We start from the raw sequence: 20,824 nt of genomic DNA, 5'->3' as shown, positions 1-20,824 counted from the left end.
ATTCCGTGTGCAAGGGGAAGCTGAAGAGCAGGCAGTTGGAGCGGATAGGGCCGAGGAGGATGAGATGATGGCAGATGTCGCAAAGCAAGCAGGGGAAGCTGCTGAAGGCATGGTTGATCAGGCGGATGCAGAAGAGACTGCAGATCAAGGGCCTCCTACCGGCGTCTCGGAGTAGATGAAGACTTCTTTATTTATTTTTAGCTTTTGTAGTCTGCTTTCTTGTTTAGAATAATTGGTCTCGTCTGACCATCTCCCTTTTGTTGAACTTGGCCGGTTGGTCAGCTTGCTATGGAAATTTCAGTTATTTTTTCAACTTCAATTTGCATATTGACTTGTGAACTGCTTGAGTAACCAGCCTGTATCTTGATTGGGCATCTTATTTTGGAGATTCATAGTTGCCAGGGTCCCCCTTAAGGGACTCCGGGTGCGGTCTGCATACGTTGTAGGTAAATTCCTGGCGAACCCTGCGTCTCCCTTAGGACGTTTCTTATGGGCTGCGTCTCCCGAAGGACGCTTTGGTCGTCGCCCTGCGTCTCCCGAAGGACACTGCTTATGGGCAACTGTGTGACTATCCTGCCCCCCTTAGGAAACGGATAGGAACCTGGATACCTCCCTTAGGAAATTCCTGGCGAACCCTACGTCTCCCTTAGGACGCTTCTTATGGGCTGCGTCTCCCGAAGGACGCTTTGGTCGTCGCCCTGCGTCTCCCGAAGGACGCTGCTTATGGGCGACTGTGTGACTATCCTGCCTCCCTTAGGAAACGGATAGGAACCTGGATACCCCCCTTAGGAAATTCCTGGCGCACCCTGCGTCTCCCTTAGGACGCGTCTTATGGGCTGCGTCTCCCGGAGGACGCTTTGGTCGTCGCCCTGCGTCTCCCGAAGGACGCTGCTTATGGGCAACTATGTGACTATCCTGCCTCCCTTAGGAAACTGATAGGAACCTGGATACCTCCCTTAGGAAATTCCTGGCGCACCCTGCGTCTCCCTTAGGACGCTTCTTATGGGCTGCGTCTCCCGAAGGACGCTTTGGTCGTCGCCCTGCGTCTCCCGAAGGACGCTGCTTATGGGCAACTTATATGGAGATGTTCTGGAATGAGTACGCAGATAAGACATTCTAGAATGAGAAACTGAACTTATATTGATGTTTATAAGGTTACAGTGCTTTATTCGAGAATGGAAATAACTGGATACAAAAACCAGAAGCTTCTAGCAGTTGCTTCTCTTCTTCAGAGGTGTGCATGGCTCAGTCATCTGCTTGGGACTGAGGAGGAAATGTCATGGATAATACTTTCGGAGATGGTAAGCGTTCCACTGTCGTGGAATTTCCTTCCCTTCCATGGTGTCTAGGGTGTAGCTCCCCCTGCCCCCGGACCGGCTGACTACATAAGGGCCTTCCCAGTGAGGATTCATCTTTTTGGACCCTTGCCTTGGTGCAGTGATGAAAGCCTTTCTGAGCACGAGATCGCCTGGCTGAAACTGTCTGACCTTGGCTCTTTTGTCGTAGTAAGACTTCAACTGTTGTTGATAGGAGGCGACTCGGACGATAGACTTCTCTCGTTCGCCCTCAAGCAAGTCGAGGTTGAGCCTCATCTGCTCTGAGTTCTGCTCAACACTGCCTACCTCGAGGCTTATGGTGGGGACAGTGATGTGAGGAGGGATGATCGATTCCGTCCCATAGGCGAGGGAAAATGGGGTTTCGCCAGTCGATCTTCGTTTGGTGGTGCGATAAGCCCATAGTACTCCGGGGAGTTCATCCACCCATTTCCCTTCGGCGCCTTCTAGCCTTTTCTTCAAGCAGTCCAATATGACTTTGTTGGATGCCTCGGCCTGTCCATTTCCTTGCGGATATCTCGGGGTGGACAGGTGTTGCTTAATCTTGTATTTTGCGAAGAAGGCGGTGATGTGCTTGCCGATGAATTGTGAGCCATTGTCGGTCACCAGTGATTGTGGACAGCCGAACTGGCAGATGATGTTTCTCCAGACGAATCGCTCCACATCGGCTTCTTTAGTAGAGGATAGTGCTTCGGCCTCGATCCATTTAGTAAAGTAGTCGGTGGCAACGATCATCATGTCTTTTTTGGAGGGTGCTGGTGGCAGAGGACCCACTAGGTCGATGGCCCATTGCATGAATGGCCATGGACTGTTTTGTGGATGGTAGACTTCGGCAGGCAAGCTAGGAATTGGCTTGTATCGCTGGCAGCGATCACATTTCTTGACATGTTCAGTGGAGTCGTGGCGCATGGTAGGCCAGAAGTAGCCTACGTTTAGAGCCTTCTGGGCTAGTGATCTACCCCCAGAGTGGTTGCCACACTCGCCGTCATGAATTTTGCAAAGGACCTCGAGTGTTTGAGGGTACTTTATGCAGGTAAGATGAGGGCCGGAGTATGATCTGCGGATGAGCTTGTTGCCGTGCATGTAGTATCTCACGGCTTTCTGCTGGACTTTTCTGGCTTCGGACTTGTCCTTTGGTAGATTTCCATTCCTCAGGTAGTCGATGATGGGGTCCTGCCAGCTGGGGTCCTCGTCAATCTGCATTGCGTCGATTGGCTCTATTTCTTCAATGCTTGGTCGGTCTAGGTGTTCGACCGGGATGGAGCATCTGAATTGGGTATCTAGCGCGGACCCTAGGCTTGCCAGGGCATCTGCATGTGCGTTCTCTGCTCGAGGCACCTGTTGGATGGTGAATGTAGGAAACGCCTTCAATAGCTCTTGGACTTTGTCAAGGTACAAGATCATCCTTGGGTGCTTCGCCATGTATTCACCTGACGCTTGATTTGTGATCAACTGGGAATCTGAGTAGACGGCTAGCTTCTTTATTGCTAACTCATTTGCCAAGCGCAGGCCAGCGAGCAATGCCTCGTATTCTGCTTCGTTGTTCGAGGCTGGGAAGCCGAGCGTGATGGCTTGCTCTAATAGGGTCCCATCCGGGGTGATGATGACGACGCCTGCTCCCGCTCCTTTTTGGTTCGACGCTCCGTCTACGCGCAGTTGCCACATGTCTGTGGGTTCGTCAGGTTCATCGGAGGTGCCGTCTGTTTTTGAACTTTCCTTCTTATTGTTGACCAACTTCTCTTCTTCGGCTGGTGAGGTGAATTCTGCCACAAAGTCTGCTAGAGCTTGGGCTTTTATTGCAGTTTTTGGCCGGTAGAGGAGGTCGTACTGGCTTAGTTCTATAGCCCATTTCATGAGTCGCTGGGAAGCGTCAGGGCTGTGAAGTATTGATCTCAAAGGAAAGTCGGTCATGACGATGACTCGGTGAGCTTGGTAGTAGGGTCGTAACTTTCTCGCGGAAACTACATGGGCCAAAATAAGCTTTTCCAATTTCGGGTAGCGAGTCTCTGCATCGAGGAGAGCTTTTGACGTGTAGAATACCGGATGTTGGGCCCCTAGTTCTTCTCGAATGAGAGCTGAGCTAACGGCCGAGTTGGACACTGCCAGGTATACGAACAAGTCCTCGCCTGGGACTGGTTTTGAGAGCAGGGGAGGTGAAGTGAGGTAAGTCTTCAAATTCTGAAAAGCTACTTCGCACTCCTCATCCCACTTGTCTCTTTGTCCTTTTTTCAAAACTTTGAAAAATGGTCTGCACTTGTCGGTAGATCTCGAGAGGAATCGGTTGAGGGCTGCTGCTCTGCCCGTCAGACTTTGTATTTCCTTCATTGTGGAAGGTGACTTCATCTCGAGAATGGCCTTGATTTGTCGTGGGTGTGCCTCGATACCTCGTTGTGTGACTAGGTATCCCAAGAATCGACCGGAGGATACACCAAACGTGCATTTACTTGGGTTCAACTTCATGCGGTACTGGCGTAGCAAGCTGAATGCCTCGGTGAGGTTTTTGATGTGATCTGCACGTTTTGGGGCTTTGACCAGCATGTCGTCCACGTAGACTTCCATAGTCTTGCCGATCTGCTCCTTGAAGATTTTATTCACGAGCCTTTGGTATGTTGCTCCGGCGTTCTTTAGCCCAAATGGCATGACCTTGTAGCAGTAGGTCCCTCTCTCGATGATGAAAGAGGTTTTCGCCTTGTCATCCTCGTGCATCATGATTTGATTGTAGCCGGAGTAGGCGTCCATGAAACTGAGCAGCTGATTGCCGGAGGTGGAATCCACGAGTTGGTCGATTCTCGGCAATGGGAAGTTGTCTTTTGGACATGCCTTGTTGAGGTCAGTGTAGTCGACGCAAACTCTCCATTTGCCCTTTTCTTGTTTCACTACCAGAACAACGTTGGCCAACCACTCCGAGTAGGAGACCTCTTCAATGAAGCCGGCTGCTAGAAGCTTGTCGATCTCGGCTTCAATGATTGCGACCCGCTCTGGAGCGAAGTTGCGTCTCTTCTGCGCCACTGGCTTGCTGGCATGGTTGACGTGGAAGCGATGACAGATGATGTTTGGGTCGATGCCTGGCATGTCTGACGGCGACCATGCGAACATGTCCTTGTTGTTCTGGAGGAAGGTGGTCAGCTCCACCTTCTCGTCTGGGCTTAGGCGCGAGCCGATCCGCGCTTTTTTATCTGGCTGGTCAGGATCCAAGGGTATTAGCTCGACGTCCTCTTCGGGTTTCCATCCTTCTTCAGGGGAGACCTCCGGACGGATTTCCTCGACTTGGTCCTGATGCTTTGATTGCTATAAGGGGATAGCTATCCCCTTCCCCTTTTGGCTTGCTCGGTTGCTAGGAACGGGGTCTGGCTGTTCTGCTCCCTCCAGGTCTGCTTGATTCACAGGGAGGAACTGTGTTGGCTTGCTTTTCTTCAGCCCTTGAGCTGAGCATTTCCTCGCCATTGCCTGGTCGCTGTTGATCTGGCCGACACCGCCCCCAGGAATTGGGTACGGATTTTTTGATGAGTGGCGGAGGTGATGGCGTTGATCTTACCAATCCATGGTCTGCCCAGGATGCCATTGTAGGGTGAGACTTCGTCAATGATCATGAATGTTTGTGAGCTGATTACAGGTGGGGAGTAGACGTCGAGATCTATGGTGCCCACGGTAACCGTCGTTGCGCCATTGAAGCCAGTCAGCGACCTGGCTGATTTGTTGATCTTTGCTTCCAAGCCCATCTGTTGGATGACAGTCAACTGCAGGATATTGGCTGCGCTGCCTTCGTCCACATGGATTCGGTCGACCATGGCTTGAGCGATTTGAATGCTGACGACAAGGGCGTCGTTGTGTGGCATGTCGAGGCCGATCAAATCTTTCTTCTGGAAGCCGATCACTGGGTCGTCTTCCGCCGGTGGAAGGTCGGTCGAGACTTGGGAGACCACCGTGGCCTACTTGATCTTCCTCTTCTTCTCTTTGCTTGTCAGCCCAGACTCTTCGGAGTCGGCTAGGATCGTGTTAATCCTTATGACTTTCTGAGGTGGCTCCTTGGCGATGTCGCGATCCTCAATCCGCTGGATGGCCTGCTTCGCAATGAATTCCGTGCAGTGTCCTTCTCTCACGAGTTCTTCAAGGTGCGTTTTCCAAGCAAAGCAGTTGTTTGTGGTGTGCCCGTGTGCCCCATGGAAGGCGCAGTATTTTCTGGTATCCCTTTTGTCCGGATCTCCCTTCAAGGGTGGCAGCCTTCTTACCCAAGGTTTGTCCTTCACTTGGGCTAAGATTTGGTGTATGGGGATGGAGAATTTGGTGTAATTCTCTCCTGCCGTCACGTCCTCTTTTGGGTGTGACCTGCGCTTGTCCTTGTTTCTGTTGCTGAACCCATCGTTCTTTTGGCCTGCCCTCTTGGTTGGTTGATCTTCCTGCTTAGTAGACTTCTTTGCGGCGATTCGATCGTCATCCCAGAGCGCATAACGTTCCGCGGTTGCGAAGACCTCTGCCAGAGTCTGGTTGGGAGCGATAGTCAGCTCGCGGTATAAGTCGTGTTCAGCTGGAAGGCCTTTCTTAAAAGCAGAGGACGCGATCCGGTCGTCACATCCTACGATGTTGGCCTTTTCTGCTTTGAATCTCTTGATGTAATCTCGAAGGGATTCGTCAGACTTCTTGCGTAGGTTGAACAGGTGGTCGGGGTTCTTCTTGATTGTCCGGTAAGACGTGTATTCTTTCGCGAAGACGTATGCCAACTCCTTGAAGCTGCTGATCGACCCAGATGGTAGGGTGTGGAACCAGTCCTGAGCTGCTCCCCGCAGGGTCATCACAAACACCTTGCACATTAACGCGTCGTCGGCTTTGTGGAGGATCATGACACTTTTGAAGTGTTTTAGGTGGCTCTCGGGATCGGAGTCTCCCTTGAAAGGTGTAAACGAAGGCGTCGAGAATCGCTTCGGGGGAGCCACCTGCTCAATTTCGACAGTGAAAGGCGTGGAGTTAGCCTGGTCCATCTCCTTGCGCAGGGCATCTTCGAAGTTCCCGCCGGTTTTCAAGTCTCGTAGTTGGTCACTCACAAGTTTCTTGATGTCCTCTGCACGCATTGCTGGTTGGACACGTCGGCGACCCTCGCGATTTGGACAACGCTGATTGACCTCCTCATTGATCCGCAAGGTTCGAGCTTCTTGGCTGTGTTGCCTAGGCGGCGTGTTGGTGGACTGCGCTTGCGAGTGATTTTCCGCAGCTTGTCGACGAGAATCGGTCCTTCGAGAGTGAGCAGCGGAGCGCCTTTCCTCGCGGTTCTCACCGTGAAGGTTGTCAGGTTGATCTCTCTGGGAGCCTAGCCTTTGAAGAATGTTCCTCGACGAGTGAACAGCAGAGTGCCTTTCTTCACGATCCTCATTGCGATGGTCGTCAGGCTGATCTCTCTGGGAGCCTAGCCCTCGAGGAGCACTCCTCTGCGTGCCTAGGCGGTCGCGGACGTGGAGTCGTGGGCTCTGGGTGTGGCTTGCAGATGCTTGTGACATGTTGGCGAGCTGATCACGTTGTTGTCCCTCTCCTTGTCTGCTCATGCCTGCTTGACCTGCTCGGCGCCCGTCGATCTGCCTATTGGCGTAGTCGTCCATCCTTCTCTCTTCGCCCATTGGTTATGCACCTCATCAGAAAGGTTACAGGTGTTATCATCCTCCTAGTCAGAAGGTTTATACTTCGATGGATGTTGTGTTCCGGGAACACGAGATCTATTTTTCAGATGCACAGGAGGACACTTCTCCAATTTCAGATGCACAGGAGGACACTTCTCCAATTTCAGAATTTTTCCCTTCAGCTGTTTTTCCAGATTCGTTCCAGACTCAGAACAACCGGTCGCAGACCTCTAGCGACCGGTCGCCCGACGAAAACGACCGGTCGCAAACGACTCTGCCTGAAAGCGACCGGTCGCATGTCTCTAACGACCGGTCTCCACGCACATCAACGACTCTGCCTGAAAGCGACCGATCGCCTGACCTTAACGATCGGTCGCTCCCCCCAGTTTTTTCTGAAATTGTTCCGCTTCAGTTCGATCCCAGCCATCACACTCAGGAAGAGAGAATTGAAGAGTTTGTGCCTGCTCCGGAGAATTCTTCAGCTCCAGTACCACACCAATCACCTGCTGAGGACGTCATTCAGGTAACTTCTCTACCTGAAACTGATAACATTAATGAAATAACTGATTGCATTTCAGAAGGCGCAGAGCCTACATATCAGATTCCAAAAAGGAAGAATCGTGGTAAACCCCCAGTTCACTACGAAGCAGATCTTAATGCAAATGGGAAATATCCCATCAACAATTATGTATCCTTCACCAGATTATCTGAGTCACGGGTACACTTTGTGAAGCAGTTAGCCGACATACCTGTTCCCAACAGTGTAACCGAAGCACTAGAAGACCCAAAATGGAAAGAAGCCATGAATGAAGAAATGCGAGCTCTCCAGAAGAATGGCACATGGGAACTCGGGCCATTACCCCATGGAAAGAAGACAGTGGGATGCCGGTGGATTTATACTGTGAAACTCAAAGCAGATGGATCCATTGAAAGATATAAAGCTAGATTGGTGGCGAAGGGATACACACAGAGATATGGGATAGACTACCAAGAGACCTTTGCCCCAGTAGCCAAGATCAAAACTATCAAAGTCCTTCTGTCTCTAGCAGCAAATCTCGATTGGCCATTACATCAGTTTGATGTAAAAAATGCATTCTTACATGGAGACTTGGAAGAAGAAGTATATATGGACTTACCACCAGGATGTAACTTAGCCCGTGACAAGGAGAATCAAGTTTGCAAACTCAGAAAGTCACTGTATGGGTTGAAGCAATCCCCCAGAGCATGATTTGGCAGATTCACTAAATTCATGAAGAATTTTGGATATATACAGAGTAATGCAGATCACACCTTATTCTTGAAGCGTGATGGAAGAAACCTTACTGCATTAATTGTGTATGTGGATGATATAGTCGTAACTGGAAACGACACAGGAGAGCAAATAAAACTGCAGAAGTATTTGTCTCAGGAATTTGAGATGAAGGATTTAGGTGATTTGAAGTATTTTCTAGGAATTGAAGTAGCCAGATCCACAACTGGTATATGTCTGTCTCAAAGGAAGTATGTATTAGATCTACTCACTGAAATAGGAATGCTTGGATGCAAACCTGCTGATACACCCATCGAGATGAATCACAAGTTATGTGAAGATATGGATCAAGAACCAACTAATAAGGAACAGCACCAACGCCTTGTTGGAAGGTTGATATATTTAGCCCACACAAGACCAGATATTGCATATGCTGTGAGTGTGGTTAGTCAGTTTATGCATTCACCCAGTGTGTCACATATGAATGCAGTTGATCGGATCTTAAGATACTTAAAGTCAGCACCTGGGAAAGGATTAATGTTCTCAAAAAATAGAGATCTCGAAGTTGTGGGATATACAGATGCTGATTGGGCTGGCTCTATTACTGATAGGCGCTCTACTTCAGGTTACTTCACGTTTGTGGGAGGTAACCTAGTCACTTGGCGGAGTAAGAAACAAAATGTAGTTTCTCGGTCTAGTGCTGAAGCAGAGTATCGAGGAATGGCTCACGGAGTTTGTGAATTACTATGGATCAGAAGATTGTTGACAAAATTGGGTTTCAAGCCAGAAAAACCAATGGAGTTACATTGTGATAACAAGTCAGCCATCGATATTGCCTATAATCCAGTTCAACATGATCGAACTAAACATGTTGAGGTGGATAGACATTTTATCAAGGAAAAAATTGAGAAGAAGATCATTCGCCTACCATTCGTAAAATCAGAAGATCAATTGGCAGATATCTTAACCAAAGCTGTTTGTGGAAGAGTATTTCATGACTCACTTACCAAGTTGGGCATTGGTGACGTATATGCACCAACTTGAGGAGGAGTGTTGACGTGAGTCTCCTAATTAATCAAGGAGATTTATTTCCTTGATTAATTAAGGGATTTACTTTCCTATTTTATATAATTGATAAATCTTTGTATAATTAGGAGATACTTTCCTGTATCTAATTCCTTGTATAGCACTCTTGTAAACTCTTATATATACCTCCTTATGGAGAAGAATAAATCATCTGAACATATTCAAACCCGTATTCATATTTTAGCAGGGTTCATATAACCAGCGTACTCAAAAACCTCTATATTAGAGTTTTCATGGCGGCCAGACAATACTTTGGAAATGCCATTAACTACTTTGCTATGCCGGTCATAAACTTCCCCAACCGTAGCTGGTTTTTTTTCAAATCGCAGCCCCGTCGGACGACAAGCTTTGGAGAAGTCAAGAATTGGACAGGAATCCCACAGTTTTCTCCACCTTTTAGATAAAGTACTTGTATGTGCAGCAGATTTAATGGGTAAGAAGGAGAGTGTGTGGTGCAAGACATCATCTGGAAGATCACTGAGCCTGTCCTTGATTTTCACATTGCGTTTATTTTCTTGCTCCATAACAAGCCTTCTCTTCTTTGCAGCTCTGGTTTCCATGGTTTGGGTAAGGTGTTAGAATAGCATACGAAGAGACCTGATATATATATAGTCCCTTCTATTGAGGGACGCCATTTAGGATACCCTATAATTTTTTTCTCAATGATCCAAACCATCTATTTTTTAGATCTTCATTCATAAATCATCCTCACAAAAAATTAGATAAATCGGAAACCGTTTCGATATCCAATTGTGTCCTACAAAATCAACGAACAACGGTGCATCAATAAAGTACTCAAATTTCAATTACACAATTGAGTGGTCAAATGATATCTGATTCAAGTGATTTTTTGTAGAGATAATCTTTGAATGAGTATCTACAAAATAGACGGTTTGGATTAGTTAAATACAATCCGGAATGGGGCCTACAAGGGATGTCCCTCAAATAAACTTGTTTGAGGGATCCCTCAATGAAAGCTCTCTATATTATATATATATATATATATATATATATATATATATAAAGACGGCAACTTCTTTTTATATTTCCTTTCTGCTTTAGGAAAGATTTTTTTTTTTTTTTTTTTTTTTGGATCAACTAGGAATTGGAAGTCACTTTCCTAACAGGACAAGGATAGAGAAGTTTTGGGCCTTTCGGCCCCTCACACACATGCAATTTTTGTTAATGAAGAAATAAGACGGATGATAATCCGTAAACAAACTCCAAACATAATATTGATATTCGTAATAATCATCTAATTTTAAACCCAATTTCAGAAAAACAATAAACTTTGGAATGAGCCAATGGACATGTAATTTTAAACCCTAATCCCCATTTAGCTCAGACTCTATAATATTCCGTACTGAGAAGGAGAGGTCCGGTGAGCACTTCCAACCTTGTGAACCCTTTCTATATAGAACCACTGGAGGAAGCGACCTCTCAACAACTTTTCCGTTCTCAACTTGAATGGGAACAAACACAATCTTTTCTAGGACAACTCCTTGCCCAATCAACATTTTCATAAAATTGAATTCATGTTCTGTTCCAGTATACGCGTTGATTGTAACTTGCTTAAGACTTGGCAAGCTCAATTCAACTGGTTTATTTAGCAACTCTTCTGATAAACTCTCCTGGAAATTAGAGGATCAAATGTTAGATATGCAGCCTGGAACAACAAAAAGAATGATAAACACAAGTAATACAGAAACATGAAGAATTGCTATTATTATGTGGTACTCACATCGGACCTTTTCTTGAAAAGGTATTCTAGAATCATTGTCTCGAGATTGGGACAAAGTTTAAGCAGTGCAGCCATGCCAACGAGATCATATTGGGTAAATCCTGTTCGCAGCTCTAAGAGGTTGAGATTGTGGAGCATAAAACTTTTGGGGAAAGAATCCTCCTTTGATGTCAGAAACTAAGGGCATATGAATAAGAAACAGTTATTAATATTAGATGATCTTCAATAACATAATATCTCTGGAAACCAGTGGTCATACATAGGGAAAAAAGCCAAAAGAGGTTAATCAGTAAAAAGTGAAATTTGAAAAATCCCCAAGTTCGCAGAGGTTAAGCCAAAGTGATTGGCCTTCTATGAATGAAATGATGTACATCAATGAGCTGGACAGAGTTAGAAAGTGACTAAAGCATGTCTAGCACAGAATCACATGGCTGGTTACAACATGCTAAGATTTTACTTCCACTGAGGCTTTTTTATGATAGGAGTTCCCAGGGATACCCTTGAAGCTACAACATCAAGGAGAGACAACTAACTCTGCACAATGACATGGTTAATCATCAATTAATCCTGCTTCTTAGAACGAGTGATCATCAAGGCAGAACCTGTTTTTAACTTTTCAAATCAGAAACAACAGACAGGACCCTTTTTTGGTAGCTGGTTTTCTCTACACAATTTTGTACAATGTCTTTAAGTTACAATATTGGCATTTATACCATTCTCAATAGAACTCCATACCTGTTATGAAAGTTTAATAACTTATTGCCGCACAAGAAATGTGGTACAATAAAAAGAACAAATGGAACTTTACTTTTCTTGACAAATTCACCTATCATATCATGTCAGTATGCCAGCTAAAAAACTGTAAATGCAGGATATCTAGTTTTAATAAACATTGCAAGTTAACGACATAAATGTAATCCTTACTGAATACTAACCTTCTTTTCATAAAGAAAAAAACAAAAACGATATTGGCACAGTAAATGCTAAGCTGTATTATCTGACTCCCAAAGGTTTGTTGCATTGAATTGTCCCCAAATCTAGTTGGTTAGTGATCGTACATACTAGAGTCCACAAACAACCATGTTATTTTCCTCTCCCTCGACCACTTCTTTCCTGGGACACCAATCCATGACCAATTTGTATAAATTAGGCACTGATCATTTCCTCTATCTAGGCTGATGCTTGAAAAATGAGCAGACCTCAACAACTAATTACCCTTTCCCGTCTTTCTTTTGACTCCAAGACTCAAAGACAAGCTTTTGACTTCAATGACAAGCTAAAAAGCCTTACTTTCTCTCATTTTATTATCAAATTCAATTACTAGAAAATACAGTCTCGTTCAAAAGTACACAGCTAAATCTACAAGATTGATAGACCAAATTTAGCAAATCTGGGAGAAGCCTTCCACATGACCAGAACACTAATCACATTGTTGCATATTCCTCAAACTTCTGGTATAATTCCCACTATACAAAAAATAATGATACGACTTAAAGTTAAACAAAATCATCATACAGAAAACAATGATTGATCAGAACACAGGTCAAGAAAATTACCTTAAACCACCAATTTTGCACATTAAGATGCTTAACATTAGGTGCTTGTAAGAGTAGCCTCACAACCTTGCTCCAATAACGATAGGACCGATAAATTAGGTGCACCATATCAACATGAAACTCAACCAGGGACGACGCATTCTTTAGTATAAACTTGTCAAATGCACAGCAATCAAAACTGATCGAGAAGAGGTTTGGGCAATCAATCACAAGCGTCTCTTGGATTTCAGAATCATAAAAATACCCAAGTACCAGCTTCTTAAGCCTTGTGCTACATATCTTCAAATGATGATGCCCCCAACAGTTCTGAAGCTCCAAAGCCTCTAAATTGGGGCAATCCAAAATCAAATCACTCATTATCTGGTCCGTCAAATAAACCCGATCGAGATACATGGACCCAATCGAGCAGAAACGCATAGTGGACATTTTAGCCGGCAATGTAAGATCACATCCCGTAAGGCCCAATTTTTCAACAAACCCATTTCTCAGAACAGAGAAAGGGAAATCATACCGGTTATTAAAAGTTTCCTCGTCATGAAAATCTTTGTGGATGAAGAAGTCGAGATGGAGCTCACGAGCGTGGAGGTGGGTTATGGCGGAGCGAACCCAAGAGTCGACATGGGAGCCGTACTGATCATGGTAGATGAAGGACAGGCGGAAAGTGTGGATGGGAGAATGGGAGCGAAGAATGAGAACGCGATCGATGAACTCGGCGAAGAATTGGCGGGTATCGAAAGGTGGCTCGTATGAAGGGAAGAGTTCGAAGGGGAAGTTCAAGGAGGGAACACGAGACCAGATGGGTCGCCATTTCTGGGATATGAGAGAGGTTTGGATGGAGTCTAATGTGGGGAGGAAGGTGAGGATGTGGAGGAGGAGCTCCTCTGGGAGATCGTTTAGGTTTTCATTGCTTGCCTCGTCCATGTTCTTCGATTCTAGAGGTCTTGCTTCTTTTTTGTTCCCTTTTTTCCTTGGACTGGTTGGTTATATTGTTTTATCTCTAGAGAATTTTTATTGCAACATTAAATTCATATATTCGTTTTATTCTTTAATATAGGTGTTTATCTCTTTTCTTTTATATACAAACGATAATGTATTCTAAATTAAACTCATTTAGAGACGAAGGATTCAAACTTGAAAGCACATAGGAGTCTCAGGCCAACTAGTTCAACCCATGTTTATCGCTTTAAGATAAAATAATTGTGTTTTAAAAAATTTTAAAATTACACTATTGTACATACCTTAAAGAAAATGCTTAACGGTATTCACCGATGCAGGTGTGAGAAAGGAGTTCATGGTTTGGGGAATATGTCAATCAACTCTAATATTAGAAGAGATTTCAAGTTCAATTCCAATCAAGAAACTTAACAAAAGAAAGAACTCCCATGCAAGGACAAAATAAGGAAAAAGGAAGATTTGCTTTTAAAAAAATTCACAGATGCTGATATGTGAACATACTTACACCAAAATGCTGACTTGTACAGAGCTCAAAGAACCACAATCAAAATAGGAAAAAAGTTGGTGGCGAGGGATGGTGCCCTACAGAATCTACAGCTGCCAAGTCTAGTACAAACCTGACATTTTTACAGTGTAGCTCCTTTGAAAAAAACAACTTAGTTGCAAACAGATTATCCCGGCAAATAATGTTATGCCACGCGGAAATGTTATCACGCGTATCATAGTGTTATTGGCCGGGATTGCAAAACAGTGATATCCCCGTGAAGTGAATTTACCACCTGACCAAATGATTCCATGTAAATTCTACAGGGCCAAATGATTTCATGGCAGACTTCCAACATTCAAAAAACAAGACAACTTTCAATGAGCCAATTGATTCCCTGTTTAAAAAGCTCAGCGTCTATATAATTCAGTGTCGTGGAGGCGAGATCTGGTGAGTAGCACTTCCAACTTTGTGAAGCATTCCTATATAGAACCATTTGAAGACGCGACTTTGCGCCAACATGGCCAAGGACAAGTATAATCTTTTCTAGGGCAACTCCTTGCGTACTCAAGATTTTCATAAAATTAACTTCATCTTCTGTTCCAGTATAAGATGTCACCGTAACTTGCTTGAGACTTGGCATGCTCAATTCAACTGGTTTACTTGAGAACTCTTCTGATAAAGTCTCCTAGAGATTATAAGATCAAATTTTAGATATGGAGCTCGGAACAGAAAAAACAAAGACAAAACATTAGTATAGAAACATCTAGAATTGCTGTAATTATGTATGTAAAAGTACTCACATCTTCCTCTATCTTGAAAAGGAAGTCCAGCATCATTGTCTCAAGATTGGGACAAAGCTTAAGCAGTGCAGCCATGCCAACCAGATCATATTGGGTAAACCCCGTCCGTAGCTCTAAGTGGTTGAGATTGTGGATCATAAAACTTTTGGGGAAAGAATCCTTTGATGTCAGAAACTGAGGGCACATATGCACAGAAAACAATTAAGAATATACAAGAGGTCCAACAACATAATGCTCTCAGAAAGCAGTGGTCATACGTAGGGAAAAATTCCAAAGCAAAAAATGAAAAATTTCAGAGAGGTTAAGCCAAAGACGTTGGCCATCTATGAATGAAATGTTGCTCATCAATGAAGTGGACAGAGTTAGAAAGGGAATAAAGCATGTCTGGAACAGAATCACAATGGCTGATCAGTGAGACATGCTACCAGATTTCATTTCCAGTGAGACTCTTTTACGATAAGAGTTCCCAGGGATACTCTGCTTCCTACCCTTTCCATCTGGCTAGACTAAACCCTGCAATAATGAGCAGACCTCAACAACTAATTACCCTTTCCATCTTTCTTTCGACTCCAAGATTAAATGACAAGCTAAAAATTCTTTCATGTTCTCATCTCTTTCAATTCCAAGAAGACAAAGTCCCATTGAAACATACACGGCTATATCACCAAGTCCAAAATACACCCTATCTATGAGAAGCCATCCACATAATTAGAATACCAACCACATTACTACATATTCCTCAAACTTTTTGGCATACTTTCCACATACAAAAAAGAACAAAATCACCAATTCAGAAATTAACCAAAATCGAAACAGAAATACGATAACTGACCGGAACAAAAATCAGAAAATTACCTTAAACCACCAATTCTGCACATTAAGATGCTTAACATTAGGTGCTTGTCCTAGTAGCCTCACAACCTTGTTCCAATAACGATAGGACCGATCGATTTTGTGCAAAATATCGACATGAAACTCAACCAGGGACGACGCATTCTTAAGTACAAATTTGTCAAAGGCACAACAATTAAAACTGATCGAACAAAGGTTTGGGCAATCAACCAAAATGGTCTCTTTGAGTTCAGAATCATAAAAATACCTAAGTGCTAGCCTCTTAAGCTTAGTGCTACATATCTTCATATGATGATGCGCCAAACAGTCCTCAAGATCCAAAGCCTCCAAATTGGGGCAACCCGAAATCAAATCCCACATTGCCTGGTCCGTCAAATAAACCTCATTGAGAAACATGGACCCAATCGAGCAAAAACGCAGCGTGGACATTTTAGCCGGCAACGTAAGATCACATCGCTTAAGGCCTAAGATTGCTACGCACCCATTTCTCAGAACAGAGAAAGGGAAATCATACCTGTGATTATGAGTTTCTTCGTTATGAAAATCTTTGTGGATGAAGAAGTCGAGATAGAGCTCACGTGTGCGAAGGCGGGTTATGGCGGATCGAACCCAAGAGTCGACATGAGAGCGGTAGTGACTATGGTAGATGAAAGAGAGGCGAAAAGTGTGGATGGGAGAATTGGAGCGAAGAATAAGAACGCGGTCAATGAACTCGGCGAAGAACTGGCGAGTATCTAAGGGTGGCTCGTATGGCGGGAAGAGTTCGAAGAGGAAGTTCAAGGAGGGAACACGAGACCAGAGGGGTCTCCATTTCTGGGATATGAGGGAGGTTTGGACCGATTCTAATATGGGAAGACAGGTGAGGATGTGGAGGAGGAGCTCCTCTGGGAGATCGTTTAGGTTTCGATTGGTAACGGTGGCGCTTGGGTTTTGGTTGCTTGCCTCTTCCATTTCCTCCATATTCTAGGGCTTGGGTTTGTTTGGATGTCTAGGACATAAATGAAGAAGCATCCTGATCAAAAAAATATGAAGTTTGGGAAAAAAAAAGTAAAGGGAGCTGATTTTTACACTCAACCACTGGGGATAAAATTTTGAATCCCACCTGGGCTCTATCCACTCTTTTTAGAGCCCAACCATTGTGCTTGCTAAAAAAATATGGGTCGTATTGGGCCCACGGGTTCGCGAGCTGATAGGTCGGCCTGGCCCATTTTTCAGTGTGCTAAGCTTGGGCTTAGGTTTCTAAAGCCTAGCCCGCCCACCTATAAAAACCCGGTCCGCAAGCCCATATAAAATAACACTTGAGTTTAAATTTAAAAAAATATGAGTATCAATCATTGAATTTTGTTTTGTTTTATATGAATAGAAGTATTGGGAGTTAATTTCCTAACAAGACAAGGATGTAAGTTTTGGGCCTTTCCGCCCCTCTGTAACACAAGAAGAAACATTCTACTCTACTAAACATGCAGTGTTTTTAATGAAGAAATAGGACGGAAGATAATCCGTAAAACAAATCCAAACATATCTGCAACAATCATCTAATTTTAAACCCATTTTCAGAAAAACAAAAAACAAGAAACCTTGGAATGAGCGCCAATGGATTCCCCATCTAAAGCTCAGAGTCTATACCATGCGGTGTTGCGGAGTGCAGGGCCCATGAGCACTTCCAACCTTGTGAACCCTCTCTATATAGAACCACTAAAGGAAACGACCTCTCACCAATTTGTCCCTCCTCGCCAACTTGGGTGCGAGCAAGCACAATCTTTTGTAGGGCAACTCCTTGCCCAATCAAGATTTTCAAAAAATTAAGTTCATCTTCTGTTGCGGTATACGCTTTCATTTTAACTTGCTTGAGACTTGGCATGCTCAAGTCAACTGGTTTATTTAGTAACTCTTCTGATAACCTATCCTGGAAATTAGAAGATCAAATTTTAAATATGCAGCATGGAATATGAAAGAGAATGATAAATATAAAGTAATGCGGAAACATAAGAGAATGTATGTAGTACTCACATCTTCCCCTATCTTGAAAAGGTATTGTAGTATCATTGTCTCGAGATTGGGACAAAGTTTAAGCAATGCAGCCATGCCAACCAGATCATATTGCGTAAATCCGGTTCTCAACTCTAGGAGGTTGAGATTGTGGAGCATAAAACTTTTGGGGAAAGGATCCTTTGAGGTCAGAAACTGAGGGCATATGCACAGAAAACAACTATCAATATTAGAAGATGTTCAATTACATAATACCTCTAGAAACCAGTGCTCATACAAAGTGAAAAAAGCAAAAAAAGGTTGACAAGTAAAATGTCAAATTTGAAAATCTCTGAGTTCGCAGAGGTTAAGCCAAAGAGATTGGCCATCTATGAATAAAATGTTGCATATCACTGAGTTTGACAGAGTTAGGAAGTGAAAGCGTGTCTAGCACAGACACACATGGCTGGTCACTGAGACACGCTACCAGATTTCATTTCCAGTGAGACTCTTCTATGATAAGAGCTCTCAGGGATACCCTTGAAGCCACAACATCAAGGTGAGACAAGTCAGCACAATGGCATGGTTAATCATCAATTAATCCTGCTTCTTAGAACGAGAGATCATCAAGGAAGAACTTGTTTTTGTCTTTTCAGATAAGAAAAAACAGACATGACTTTTTCTTGGTTAGCTGATTTTCTCAAAACAATTTTGTAAAATGTCATTAAGTTACAAGATCGCATTTATACCTGTCTGAATGAGAAATCTACCGATTATGAAAGTTTAGCAACTTATTGCACTACAAGCAAGCTGCAGCTATGTAAAATGCAGTATATCCAGTTTTAATCCTTACTGAATACTAGCCTTCCTTTATTTGAAAAACAAAACAAAACAAAAATATTGGCACAGGAAATGCATTTTTGCACTAAATTGTCCCCATGGTTAGTGATCGAACATACTACAGTCCACAAGCAACTATGCTATTTTCCTTTACTATTCAGTCCCTCGACCACTTCTTTCCTGGGAGACCAATCGATGACCAATGTGTATAAACTAGGCACTGATCATTTCCTCTGTCTAAGCCTAAGGCTTGAAAAAATGAGCAGACCTCAACAGCTAATTATCCTTTCCCCATCTTTCTTTCGACTACAAGACTCAATGACAAGCTTTCAACTTCAATGAAAAGCTGAAAAGCCTTACTTTCTCTCATGTTGTTAGCTATTTCAACTACTAGAAAATACAGTATCATTCAAAAATACACACAGCTATATCTACAAGATTGATAATTTAAAGGACCAGACTTCTGCATATCCCTAAATCACATAATCAGAACCCTAATCACATTGTTGCATATTCCTCAAACTTCTGGCATAATTCCCACGTACAAAAAATAATGAAAAAACTTAAAAGTCAAACAAAATCATCATACAGTAAACAATGATTGACCAGAACACAGGTCAAGAAAATTACCTTAAACCACCAATTTTGCACATTAAGATGCTTAACATTAGGTGCTTGTAGTAGTAGCCTCACAACCTTGCTCCAATAACAATAGGACCCATCGATTAGGTGCACAATATCAACATGAAACTCAACCAGGGACGACGCATTCTTAAGTACAAACTTGTCAAAGGCACAGCAATCAAAACTGATTGAAAAAAGGTTTGGGCAATCAATCACAAGCGTCTCTTGGAGTTCAGAATCATAAAAATACCCAAGTACTAGCTTCTGAAGCCTTGTGCTACATATCTTCAAATGATGATGCCCCCAACAGTTTTGAAGCTCCAAAGCCTCCAAATTGGGGCAACCCAAAATCAAATCACTCATTATCTGGTCCGTCAAATAAACCTGATCGAGATACATGGACCCAATCGAGCAAAAACGCATAGTGGACATTTTGGCCGGCAATGTAAGATCACATCGCGTAACGCATAAGTTTTCAACATACCCATTTCTCAGAACAGAGAAAGGGAAATCATACTTGTGATTTAGGGTTTCCTCGTCATGAAAGTCTTTGTGGATGAAGAAGTCGAGATGGAGCTCACGGGCGTGGAGGTGGGTTATGGCGGAGCGAACCCAGGAGTCAACATGGGAGCCGTAGTGATCATGATAGATGAAGGAGAGGCGGAAAGTGTGGATGGGAGAATTGGATCGAAGAATGAGAACGCGATCGATGAATTCGGCGAAGAATTGGCGGGTATCCAAGGGTGGCTCGTATGAAGGGAAGAGCTCGAAAGGTAAGTTCAAGGAGGGAACACGAGACCAGAGTGGTCGCCATTTCTGGGATATGAGAGAGGTTTGGATGGAATCTAATGTGGGAAGGAAGGTGAGGATGCGGAGGAGGAGCTCCTCTGGGAGATCATTTATGTTTTGATTGCTTGCTTCTTCCATGTTCTTCGATTCTAGAGCGTCTTGCTTCTTTTTTCTGTTTTTTTCTTGGAGTGATTTCCGATTCGTTACAACACAGTAGGTTTTTTTTTGCCTTTTTTTTAAATCTCTGGAGAATTTAATGGCACATTATTCTCTTATTTTCGTTTTATTTTTTATGTTTATTTAAATAACTATTAATTTACGAATTTGTCTCTTTAAGCGAAATTATTTTGTGTTTTGAAATTTTTCTTAAACGATGATAATCTAAAATTTAACCAAAAGACTACCCAACCTTGTAGAATTTTGTTTTGGGTGGGCTGAGTAAATCTAGCGGCTGAACAGCGGTGGTTGTTTGGGTGGCTCAATAATTCTCGGGGTGGGGGTGCAAGTGATCGGTTGGTGCTGATTGACTTTGGGGGTTGGAGGTGGCTCCACTTACCACATCACTCACCTAATTGGTGAATACTAATCCATATGTACAAAATTATAAAAACATTCCTACCACATCATCAAAGTTAATAGATTTTTGAATGAAGTTGACAGCAAGGGGCAAAATGAGTCATTCAACCTTAGTCAATGATGAAATTGGTCCTTTCTATGACAACAATAATGCGTCAAATTTTTTCTATAATTGACAAAAATTTGTCGAGATAGACCTCTTTAATTTTTTTAGTATGATTTCTTTATGTGCCTAACTCTCCTATTATTTCTTTCCCATCTTTTACGCTTGTGTTTCACAGAAACTTCGTTGTTAGTCATTGGGGCCTGCTTTTATGTCTTTTAATTTGTTTGTTGGTTTTCTTTCTTACTTGGTCCCTCAG

The 20,824-nt window shown here is 43.5% G+C and overlaps 4 protein-coding genes across 4 annotated transcripts; all 4 read right to left on the bottom strand.

The window, feature by feature from the left end:
- Positions 1 to 4,747: 4,747 nt before the first annotated feature.
- Positions 4,748 to 5,170, bottom strand: LOC148296010 (uncharacterized). The gene has a single exon (XM_088250671.1). The coding sequence runs from the start codon at positions 5,168 to 5,170 to the stop codon at positions 4,748 to 4,750; it is 423 nt and encodes a 140-aa protein (XP_088106797.1).
- Positions 5,171 to 10,445: 5,275 nt separating this feature from the next.
- Positions 10,446 to 13,817, bottom strand: LOC110754485 (F-box/LRR-repeat protein At4g14103-like). Its single transcript, XM_021955558.2, has 3 exons — positions 12,573 to 13,817; positions 11,017 to 11,193; positions 10,446 to 10,906 (listed from the first exon to the last, which is right to left on the bottom strand). Exons 1-3 carry the CDS (start codon positions 13,491 to 13,493, stop codon positions 10,601 to 10,603), a joined length of 1,404 nt encoding a protein of 467 aa, XP_021811250.2. The 5' UTR covers positions 13,494 to 13,817; the 3' UTR covers positions 10,446 to 10,600.
- Positions 13,818 to 13,968: 151 nt separating this feature from the next.
- LOC110754484 (F-box/LRR-repeat protein At4g14103-like) lies at positions 13,969 to 16,706 on the bottom strand. Its single transcript, XM_021955557.2, has 3 exons — positions 15,669 to 16,706; positions 14,814 to 14,987; positions 13,969 to 14,698 (listed from the first exon to the last, which is right to left on the bottom strand). Exons 1-3 carry the CDS (start codon positions 16,623 to 16,625, stop codon positions 14,369 to 14,371), a joined length of 1,461 nt encoding a protein of 486 aa, XP_021811249.2. The 5' UTR covers positions 16,626 to 16,706; the 3' UTR covers positions 13,969 to 14,368.
- A 353-nt stretch (positions 16,707 to 17,059) lies between these two features.
- LOC110754486 (F-box/LRR-repeat protein At3g26922-like) lies at positions 17,060 to 20,119 on the bottom strand. Its single transcript, XM_021955559.2, has 3 exons — positions 19,104 to 20,119; positions 17,676 to 17,849; positions 17,060 to 17,571 (listed from the first exon to the last, which is right to left on the bottom strand). The coding sequence occupies exons 1-3, from the start codon at positions 20,022 to 20,024 to the stop codon at positions 17,272 to 17,274; spliced, it is 1,395 nt and encodes a 464-aa protein (XP_021811251.2). The 5' UTR covers positions 20,025 to 20,119; the 3' UTR covers positions 17,060 to 17,271.
- Positions 20,120 to 20,824: the final 705 nt, after the last annotated feature.

The sequence above is a fragment of the Prunus avium genome, chromosome 3 (genome assembly GCF_965620075.1).
Source record: "Prunus avium chromosome 3, drPruAviu1.hap1.1, whole genome shotgun sequence".
NCBI lineage: Eukaryota > Viridiplantae > Streptophyta > Magnoliopsida > Rosales > Rosaceae > Prunus > Prunus avium.
The sequence above is the reverse complement of the archived record's forward strand: the minus strand, read 5'-3'. Positions and strand labels throughout refer to the sequence as shown.

Coding starts and splice junctions, on each gene's coding strand:
- LOC110754485 (XM_021955558.2), bottom strand. CDS start 13,493: ATGGACGAGGCAAGCAATGAAAACCTAAACGATCTCCCAGAGGAGCTC. Junction 11,194..12,572: donor TGCAAAATTGGTGGTTTAAG/GTAATTTTCTTG, acceptor ATATGCCCTTAG/TTTCTGACATCAAAGGAGGA. Junction 10,907..11,016: donor TTTTCAAGAAAAGGTCCGAT/GTGAGTACCACA, acceptor TCTAATTTCCAG/GAGAGTTTATCAGAAGAGTT.
- LOC110754484 (XM_021955557.2), bottom strand. CDS start 16,625: ATGGAGGAAATGGAAGAGGCAAGCAACCAAAACCCAAGCGCCACCGTT. Junction 14,988..15,668: donor TGCAGAATTGGTGGTTTAAG/GTAATTTTCTGA, acceptor ATGTGCCCTCAG/TTTCTGACATCAAAGGATTC. Junction 14,699..14,813: donor TTTTCAAGATAGAGGAAGAT/GTGAGTACTTTT, acceptor TATAATCTCTAG/GAGACTTTATCAGAAGAGTT.
- LOC110754486 (XM_021955559.2), bottom strand. CDS start 20,024: ATGGAAGAAGCAAGCAATCAAAACATAAATGATCTCCCAGAGGAGCTC. Junction 17,850..19,103: donor TGCAAAATTGGTGGTTTAAG/GTAATTTTCTTG, acceptor ATATGCCCTCAG/TTTCTGACCTCAAAGGATCC. Junction 17,572..17,675: donor TTTTCAAGATAGGGGAAGAT/GTGAGTACTACA, acceptor TCTAATTTCCAG/GATAGGTTATCAGAAGAGTT.
- LOC148296010 (XM_088250671.1), bottom strand. CDS start 5,170: ATGCCACACAACGACGCCCTTGTCGTCAGCATTCAAATCGCTCAAGCC.